Source organism: Phaenicophaeus curvirostris, chromosome 5, assembly GCF_032191515.1.
Source record: "Phaenicophaeus curvirostris isolate KB17595 chromosome 5, BPBGC_Pcur_1.0, whole genome shotgun sequence".
NCBI lineage: Eukaryota > Metazoa > Chordata > Aves > Cuculiformes > Cuculidae > Phaenicophaeus > Phaenicophaeus curvirostris.
Window position 1 is genome coordinate 7,980,255 of NC_091396.1, and position 10,215 is coordinate 7,990,469.

The 10,215-nt window shown below is 39.4% G+C and overlaps 1 protein-coding gene and 1 long non-coding RNA gene across 3 annotated transcripts; one reads left to right on the top strand and one right to left on the bottom strand.

Annotated features, from left to right (window-relative positions):
- Nucleotides 1–556: 556 nt before the first annotated feature.
- Nucleotides 557–8,773, top strand: ARL14EP (ARF like GTPase 14 effector protein). Of its 2 annotated transcripts, none has more exons than XM_069857471.1 (4): nucleotides 557–662; nucleotides 3,550–4,056; nucleotides 5,012–5,142; nucleotides 6,602–8,773. In XM_069857471.1, the coding sequence occupies exons 2-4, from the start codon at nucleotides 3,634–3,636 to the stop codon at nucleotides 6,828–6,830; spliced, it is 783 nt and encodes a 260-aa protein (XP_069713572.1). In that variant the 5' UTR covers nucleotides 557–662; nucleotides 3,550–3,633; the 3' UTR covers nucleotides 6,831–8,773. The 2 variants fall into 2 exon arrangements, with proteins under 2 accessions (XP_069713572.1, XP_069713573.1); XM_069857472.1 differs by lacking the exon at nucleotides 557–662 and adding an exon at nucleotides 2,880–2,990.
- On the bottom strand, nucleotides 3,950–4,683 carry LOC138720977 (uncharacterized). The gene is made up of 2 exons (XR_011337491.1): nucleotides 4,292–4,683; nucleotides 3,950–4,239 (listed from the first exon to the last, which is right to left on the bottom strand). It is a non-coding gene; the product is annotated as an uncharacterized lncRNA (long non-coding RNA).
- Nucleotides 8,774–10,215: the final 1,442 nt, after the last annotated feature.

Sequence of the window (10,215 nt, forward strand, 5' to 3'; positions counted from 1 at the left end):
CACAGGATTCCAGGAGCGGTCTCACCAGTGCCGAGTACAGAGGGAGGATAACCTCCCTGGACCTGCTGGTCACGCCGTTTCTGATACAAGCCAAGATGCCATTGGCCTTCTTGGCCACCTGGACACACTGCTGGCTCATGTTCAGTCACTGTCAACCAACACCCCCAGGTCCCTCTCCTCCAGGCAGCTTTCTAGACAGACTTCTAGTCTGTAGCACTGCACAGGGTTGTTGTGCCCCAAGTGCAGCACCCGGCATGTGGCCTTATTAAACCTCATACCACTAGTCTCAGCCCAGCAGCCCAGCCTATTCAGATCCCTCTGAAGAGCCTTTCCACCCTCCAGCAGACGGACGCTCCCGCCCAGCCCTATCGCCGCCTCACACCAGCCCGACCCGCCAGCACCGCACGTGCCGAACGGGGTCACGTGACCTCCCCAGCCGGAAGTCCCTCTCCGGCCCGCGCGCCTCCGCGTGACCTCCCAACCCCAGCCGCAGCCGGAAGTGCCTCTCCGGCCCGCGCGTGGCCACGTGACCTCCCGCCGCAGCCGGAAGCGCCCGTCCGGCGCGCGAGGGGACGGGGCGGTTGATGCTGCCGCCGGGGCTGTCGCTCGGGGAACGGCTGACGTGGGTGCCGGCGTCCCGGCGCGAGAGAGCACACGGCAAGGTAGCGGGGACAGCCTCCTGCCCCCCGAGGGGTGGAGGGTGCGCGGCGTCAGGTAGAGGGGCGGGGGTGGGCCGCGGCGGGACCACCGTGCCCGGACCCCTCGCCCAGCCGGCCTTGTACGCGCGCCGTGCTGTCCGCAAAAACGAGGGAGGAGACAGGCTTTCATCCTTCCTAGGCACGTCTCCCAGCACACGGCCCCGAGTGGGGGTGTCGCTGCCCTGACGGGGTCTGCCCTGCAGAGCTGTGCGGCTGCTGAACGTCCCACCCCACGTATTCAGGGATGGGCCCCACATCTGCGCTCCCTTGACTGCTCTCTCCTTTCTTTTTGTGATCCAGTGCTGTAGTTCAGCGACTGAAGTCGTTCGGTCTGTTCAGCCTGGGGAAGAGGAGACTGAGTGGGGAACCTCAGAGCGGTTTACTGCTTCCTCACAAGGGGAGGAAGGAGAAGCTGATCTGTCTTCTTTTTTTCCCTCTGGTGACCAGTGTTGGGACCTGAGGGAACGGCAGGAAGATGCTCCAGCAGAGGTTTAGGATGGAAAGTTGGAAAAAGATTCTTCACCCAGCGAGTGGTGGAGCACTGGAACAGTTTCCCAGAGAAGTAGTCGTGGCACCATGCCTAACACTATTCAAGATGCCTGCAGACACATGTGTAAATTTTGGGGTTGGCCTATGCAGGAACAGGATTTGGACTCAATGATTCCTGTGGGTCCCCTCCAACTCATGTTCTTCTGTGATTCTTTGTTTCTACCTGCAGCAAGGTGCTAGAAAACCCTTGTAGAATCTCTGCCAGTGCAACAGTCTTGTTGTGCATAGGTGCTTTGCTGTGTTAGTCCTCATGAGTGGAAGATAGGAATGGTTGGACTCGATGATCCAAGGGGACTTTTCCAATCTGATGATTCTGTCATCACTGTCTTCTGCTTCAGTCATATTGTGTTTGGTACAGTAAACACTGATAATTTCACAGGTGGTAAGGCAAACCTTCATTTAAGTACTTGGGCTTTGAAACTGTCCTGTTTCCACCAAAAAGAAATCAAAGGCAAAACACTGTGCACTCCTCCCACAGGGGAGGAGGGAAGAAATGCCTCTGAAGCTTCCACCAAGAGTTCTTACACATAAAGTGGGTGAGATACAAAACCTTTCACCAGCACATGGTCATTTGAACAAACTGTGGTGATAGACTTGATGTGCCTTCCCTCTATTTAATGCAGGTGTGTTTCAGATAGTGTAGACAAATTTTGTGCATCTAATGAAAAAAGGTCAGTTCTGAATATAGCTGGTTTGTTAAGTGGTAAAGTTTGACAGACAGTCTTTAAAAGAGGGGGAAAAAAGTCCTTCAAACTCAGTACCATAGTAAAAGTACATAAATATGCAAAGACACTGGAACTTCTATGCAGTAAAAAGTAACAGGGCACTCAGTGCTCAGCATGTGCTGAGAAAAAGAAGAAGAATTTTTAAAACTTCATTGATATTGACACTTCTCATTCTTATTATTCAGTGCAGATCTGAAGAGCTGTGCAGGGTCAAAACTTCAGGAGAGGTCTTAGTTAACTGGCCTGAACTAGTTCTAATACTTAAAATACAGTATTTAGTCTTTGACCCGAGAAATCGGTGTGAAGTATTAGAACACCTAAGTCTTTGTGTTTTCAGGTAACTTGCAAAAAACCAGAACCAAATTCGCTTTCTTTTCAGAATGAAATACACACCCTTTTTTGCAAACCCAGGTGTTTAACATTGTGCCTCTACGTTTGGGACTCTCTGTTCCTCTGTTATTCTTGCTGCAATTTAAATGTGAAAGCTGGAGCATTTTTAACAGTAGGCTGAGAAAACTTGTTTAAAAATAATTGTTCAGTTATAGTCTGTTCTGTCTTGAGTCACATATAAAAATTATACTTTAAAACAAGCTTACTGGTCCAAGTATAGCCCAGCACATCATTTACATTTGGATCAGTTAATCAGTAGACAATAGGATGGTCTATGCAAGGCCTTTAAATTGCTGTGCATATGATTTAATATATGGAAATGTGCTGTGCAATTGCTTCAGATGCACATCTGTTTCAGAAAAACTTAAGTATTGCAGTTAAGAAGATTTCTGCTGAAAAACTGTTCCAGGCAACCGCCACCAACCAACCAATTCCCAGCTTGTCCCCAAGAAGCATCCCGATGCCAACCTACCCCACAGTTTATTGTTGGGCATGATGTCGTATGGAATATCCCTCAAGAATATCAGTTGGGGTCAGCTGTCCTGGCTGTCTTCCCTCACAGCTTCTGGTCCACCTTCAACCTTCTCACTGACAGGGCAGTCTTAGGAACAGAAAAGGACTTGACACTGTAAGTGCTTTATAGCAGTAACTAAAACAGCATGTTATCAACACTTTTCAGTACAGATCCCAAACATAGACCCCTATGAGCTACTAGGAAGAAATCCCAGTCAAAACCAGCACACAATGCTTTTTAATTTGTCTGATTTTCTCTTTGCAGAGTAGTGTGTAGGTGAACATTAAGATCCCAGGGAGGTTGTATTCATTGTACTTAATGTTACCAGAGATTTTGAAAGCAAATAAATTCCTTTTCTTTTGGTAGAAATTAGTTCTTTATGTTGCAGTAGAAATAGTGCAAGATGAGCTCAGGCTCTGCTGTTTTAGGCCCAGCAGATTTGGAGAAAGGAATGCTGCTAAATAAATATTTTTAATTGATACTGGGGTAAAAATGTCTCTGAAAAGAATATAAGGTGCACAGTTCAATTCCAGAATTAAATCCAGTGTATTTTTACTTTTATCTAGACTAGAAGGCTATAATTTGTGGGTTTTAAATTACTTAAACTTAGTCTGTCAAGCTTACAGATTAAGGTTTGCTGCACAAATCTGATTCATTTTAATGCTTTTCCTAGGGTGATCTTCATAGAAACTACTGAAGACTTAAAAGAATTAGTTTTAGCCAAAATAAGTGAAGCAAATTGTTCTGATACAGTAAAATGGATCCTTGTTCAGTTGGAGTTCAGCTTCAAGCTGCCAACGAATGCCATAAGATCTATTATACTCGTCACACTGGCTTCAAGACTAAGGAGGATATATCTTCATCTGACCTACTGCTTCTTCAGCTGAGGACTGGAATAACCCTGTCAGGGAACAATACAATCTGCTTACACCATGCAAAAATTTACATTGAAAGATTTGAAGACTTACAAAAGTCATGTTGTGATCCCTTTAATATACACAGAAAATTATCAAAGAAAAACTTACGTGCAATTGACTTGGATGACGCAACTTTTCTAACTGCCAAGTTTGGAAGACAGTTTGTACCTGGTTGGAAGCTGTGTCCCAAATGCATGCAGATAATAAATGGAAGCGTCGACATTGAATCTGAAGATCGCCAAAGAAGAAAACTTGATTCAGATGTATGTATATGGATCAGTTCTCCCCCTACTCCCAAGTTGTGCAAGCTATTGGAATTTGGCTTCGTACAAGTCCTACATAAAGAAATTAAGCTTTTTAATGGAAATACAAAAGGGTGTAGTGTTTTAGATGCATGGGAGTTTACTGTAGTTAAATTTTTATTTGGAGGACCTTAAAAAAAAATCCTCTCCCCTAATTAAATAGTATGTCCTTTTAAAGTCAAATGATTGAGTGTACTAGGATGACTTAAAACTTGTAAGTTTATGTAAATACCAGGCTGCTGCTGGTATTTTAAGTTGTTACTCAAGCCTTACAAAAAACAAACTTGTGTGCTTAAACCTGAACACTGCAAAGATTGCTTCCAAGGATGTTGAGATAAACTTTTGGTTCAGTCTCCTCAGTTCAAAAAAAAAAAAGCAGTTTGTCCAGCAGGTCATTACCAAATGAACCTGCATTGAGGTAATTAAGTGTACTCTTATTGTGTCTGAGCTGCGAAGGCCACGGCATTTGTTCAGGAGCAGTAATGAACTAGTGTGGGAGGATAATGCTTTAAGTGCTGAGTTTGGCATCTAGCTTGTACGTTGTTGGATGCATTGCTCAAAATGCATGCAGTAGAAAGTGCAGGCAACCAAACTGGCAAGAGCTTATCCACATATACCCTGTATCTCTTTGAGTCCAGGGGCTGTTTCCCAACTTTATTTTTCAATTACATGTTAGTATATTTAGGAGACTGACAGGGAGAGAAGTTTGAAAGCATTGATTAAAACTGCTACCATAAAGCTTGCATTGCTGAGGTTTGAGACTGGCAGAATTGTATGAAACTTAAGTTGTTTCTTCTGGGAAATCCAGTCCTTAGAGTTGAGATCAACAATTTATCTGAGTTATTACAGTATCATAGTTTAATTTATGAATTGAATTTTGTATTTGTAATTAATGAGGTTTTCTGTCTTTGTTTAGGGGCGGACAGCTAAGGCTTTAAAGTCTCTACAGTTTGCTAATCCAGGACGACAAACTGAATTCACTCCCGAGACCAGTAAAAGGGAAAAAAGAAGGCTGCAATCAAAAAATGCATCATTTAATACAGACAGGTGAGTTATTTCAACAGGTAAGCTATTACCTATATTTACGTTAACTTTCGGTTCAAAATAAAATAGCCTTGATGGTCAGTGTCTCTGAAACAGTATAATATATTCTATGTGGATATTTGCATGTTTATGGATTGCTTTTTTGGCTTTGGGGCTGTTAAAGTTCACTCTCATTATTGAAATAAATGAAACTGAACATAAAGTGTTACAGGCAGTCTATATTTTAGGCAATGAGAAAATAAGCAAGTATTAGATAAGTCATGACAATACTACACAGATCATCGATGAAGTTATTGATTTATGCATAAACTAAAATTCTGGTAGTAGGCCAAATTTGAATACAGAAAGATCGAGTAGACCACACTTAAATTTTGGAGTTTTCATCTTTCAATAAACTCAATAATTACACTCTGTAAATAAAGATATGCATGTTGCAACCTTACCTTCCTATTAAAAAAAGGAAGTTAGTGTCCAAGCTGGACAATACTAAATAACAAATTATTGATTTTAAAATCATGCTTCCTACAGAGGAAAGGTACATGTAGCTGAATCTTGTTTGTGATTTTCCACTTAAATTTGGGCAAATTCAGTCTTGCTCTAATAGAAGATAGTGATAGAAGTCCCAGCTCTAACAAATATTGTATGACAAGTGAAAAGATGTAAGAAAAATCACATTAGTACTCTTTTCTCCTATGTTTAGTTTTATAAGACAGAAACAGGCACTGTATATGCTGTTCACAAACCACACATCCTTCTCCACTCTAGTTGTTTCTTCTACTCCCTTTGGGCACAGATTGCAACCAGGAGGAGATTTTGATGAGATGCTAGGAAAACTTTTTGTATGTAGTAAAACAGTGGATCAAATGTTGAGGCATCTCTGACATTGGAGCTTTTCAGAACTTGGCTAGATACAGCCCTAAGTGACCTATTTTGAGTTGACCTTTGACCAGAGATCAGACGAGGTGACTTCCAGAGGTCTCTTACAGAAAGAGATTTTCAATGATTCTGCATTTTATTAGAACTGTTTGAGATGAACAGTGATAAAAGCATAAAAAACACTTTTAAATTAGGATGTGTGCACCCTAAATGATTCCGCATGACCTCCTTTGAATTACAGCTACACATTACAAAAGAAAATTAAAGGAACATTTCACATCTTCTGAAAGGGGATCTGAAGTTTACATCATATAACTAAGATATGAATAAGTGGTTGAATAAGTGCACTATAGAATAAATGAAATTTTCTCATTCTTGAAATTATTTCAGGAGCACTATAGTGGAGGTACAATTAGAACTGAAAAAACTTTTTCACATATAGTAACATGTATACATTTTCTAAACTAGCAGAGCATTAAAATGAACACCTGAAGAAAACAAACTTCTGTCCACAACTATTAGCAGCTTGGCAGCAAAATAGATGTTTTTTTTAACATGGAAATAATTGTTGTTTTTCATTATATAGGCAAGTTATACCAGCGAAGAGTAAAGTCTATGATAGCCAAGGACTACTTCTTTGCAATGGGATGGACCTCTGTGATTGTCTTGATGAAGATTGCCTGGGGTGTTTCTATGCTTGCCCCAAGTGTGACTCCAAGAAATGTGGAACTGAATGTCGCTGTGACCGCAAGTGGGTGTATGAACAAATAGAGATCGAAGGAGGAGAAGTAATTAGAAATAAGCACCTTGGTTAGTGTGCACTCACATTGTTTATTCTAAGCGTATATTCCATGCCCTGATTAAACACCAGACATTCATCATTTAATGGTTTAATGAAAGCCATTGCAATTTATCACAATCTGCATGATTAGTATGTTCACTTTTGCCATAGTATCTAGTATTAGTATGGAAATAATCATACTACTGTCTTTTCACACTTCATTCTACCTTATACTCATCCAAATAAGTTCTCATTGAACAGTCTTCCACTGTATTGAAGGATAAAGTGCTAAATTTTCAACATATCGTGAGCCACTCACCATCATTTCAGGTACTGTTTTGTATATGTAGCCCTCATTTTTCCTTCTATAGTTCAGATCTCATAATTTTGAATCTGATTTATAGGAAACACTAAAAGTTATAAGTGAATTTACATGCAGTATTAATAAATCTCTCTGGTATTAACAGTGAATGCCGTTATCTTCTATAAATTATCCCAGCTACATCTGATAAATCCAGTCGTGTTCACTCAAATGGATTCAAAGGTATTTAGGAATTCAGATCCCATCCAAGTTACTGGAATCAGATCAAGTTATCCTTACAAGTTCAAGCCTCACTGTTGAAGTGTTATAAACTGTCAAGACATTGAAAATTATGTTTAATTATTATACTGTTCTGTAGATTTCTGTACAACACAATTGAAATAATTTTGCTGTATTTGTTACTGGCCTGTAACTAAACTGGACTGGTACTTCAAAAGCCCTCTCCTTTTTTGTTTTCGCTTGGTTTTAAGGGAAATGTTTACATGCAGATGAATTGAAATTGTTTGGTTGATGCCATATCTATTGGAACGTTTTGATTTTACAATATAGCAAGATCTATGGAAAAGAGATTTTATAATTGAAATCTTAGTAAAATTGTTATTCCTTAGTGTTTTTGTTGTGTTTTGGATAAAATTCCTACTTCTGTGGTAGACTTGAAAGATCTGTATGTTTATTGGGTCACGTTTATTCAAGAGCTGTTAATTGTTGATTTCTGAAGATGAATTTGTTGAAATTGTATCATCTTGCTATTTGTTCAGAGTACTTTCTTTTCTGACAGAGTGTCATGAGGGTTCCGTAGCTAAAGTCCAAATCTGTGCTTTGAGTTGTACTGACATCTGCTGGTCCTGATCAAGTATAAGCATCAAATTATACTACATTATTATTAAATCTGCTACAAAAACAGTTGGGGTTTTTTGGTCAGAGCATTGTCTGATTGCCTGTTCTTCCAATGGATGGATCTCTCTCACTGGTCTTAGGTGCCACCTTTATCACAAGAACCATCGGATGAGTTAATTTAGAGAGAGCACCACGCTCTTTATGCTCTTTCCAGACAGCAACGCTACAGATGAGTAACAGCCATGCCTTCCCTTACACGCAAACAGCATTTGATACTACAGAGCATACTTACCTTGACACGGCCGTTACCTTGTGTGCTTGATCCTTGTTTGGAACCGTTTCATCTCATAAGCAATCTTGTGCATTAGATGAACATATACATAGTGAGATTGAAAAAGCTGGTCCAATCTTGCAATTTTTATGTATTTGTTGTTTTTTGAGTTAGACCAGAATCAACAGTACCTATTATTAATAAACTTAACAGGCTGTTTGATGAGTATAACTTGATCACTTAAGTCCACAGTTAGACTCTGGATTCAGTAACTGTTTAAGCATTTCATTGAAGTGAGTTGTCTAAAGTATCCCATTATTAAAACGGCATTTCTCCATCTCCCGTAAGCCTCTAAAAAGCATATTCAATGTCTCATTTTCAAGATTCACTAGCAATGAATACATTCCCAAATAAATCATTCTGGTTGATTCCTAACAAAATACCCAGGACTGCTGTTTGACTATAAACCTGCACTATGTACTGGTAATTGCTATAGATTCTACAGGAGACTTAAGTTGTTTTTGCAGTAAAACAGGAATTGTTGGTATTGGTTGTTCATATGTCCTCCTTATATATTGAGGCCATTTCTATTTAGCTGTATATCATAGAATCACCAGGTTGGAAAAGACCCATCGGATCATCGAGTCCAACCATTTCCTGAACTTGCCTAAGTTGTAGCACGTTAGCAAGTTCGGTAATATGTTTTTATACACTTCCATGTCCCCTCCATGTATGTTTTTCTGTTAAATTACAAATGTTACCATCTCACTTGATGTAAAATGTTTACAGCTATGAATTTGATTTTTTCTGTATGTTTTTATAACTGCCACACAAACATCCTATCAACGTAATGCACAAGCTATTTTTAACATCTAGAAATGATTGCATATTTTTCCCAATAGTATATGCAGTTCCACATCTTTCAAAATTACTCTACAAGTAAGCCTGTTTAACAGGCTTGTTTTAATGTAGCCAAAGGAAACAACTACTTTCCCTAGAAGCCTAAATTCATAAACCAGGTATAATAACCATTTTAAAATTCTCTATACATTAGAAAAAAGCCAACTGCAGATATACCCCAGTTACCATGCTAAAACTCACCTTTTGATATTAATTGCAAAAACTAATACCTAGATAAAGTTTACATATTAAAAAGACTGAAATCAACGACAATAAAAAATTCTGTTTCACAAGTAATGCATATACCATGGATCAATTCAATTTCATTCAACAGAAGCTCCAGATTTGTGATCTGTTAATTAAGTATCATGTTATGGGTTTTTTCTCACACAGAAAAATGCACATCAGGTTTAGAATATAGTCAAATGTAACATCATCTAAAAATCAGCAAGTTCTTCTGTAGATCTTGTGAGAGTTACCACAGAACTTGGGTCATATCTGAGACAGGATGTGTGCATTTTTTCTCCTCCATAGAGGATCTGAAAAGGTTCAAACTGATGAAGCATGCCTTGGAATGCTTTCTGTTAAATATTCAAACAACAATATAGCACAGTCAGGTAATGAACTCAGAGTTTTAAAACTCTGAGTTATCTATGCTACTAAAAGGCATTTATTTTTGGGAGATACATTATAACCTCATCCTTGAACACAGCTTGAATTTTGTTTTCTTTTTATCAATTAAGCTCGTAACTCTTAGAAACTAAGATGAGGAAACTAAGCATTTTGATCTCTTGGCTGACAATTCAAGACATCAGAAACAACAGAAAGTGGACAAACCTACACAAGCAGCATGATTTTCCAAATCCAGAAGTCAGACTTAAAGCCTCTAAAGGAAAAACAGAAGAATGAGTTAAAAGAACTAGTTTGGTTTTATTTTTTTCTGATTTTACATCTAGTTTAATGTACTTTTTAGCCTTTTTGTATAACTGTTACCCATATTATCCAGAACTAACAGACACATGCACAAGAAATCCTGTAGTAGCAAAACTACATAGAGGTTAAATGTTTAGGTGGACATCTGTCACTTAT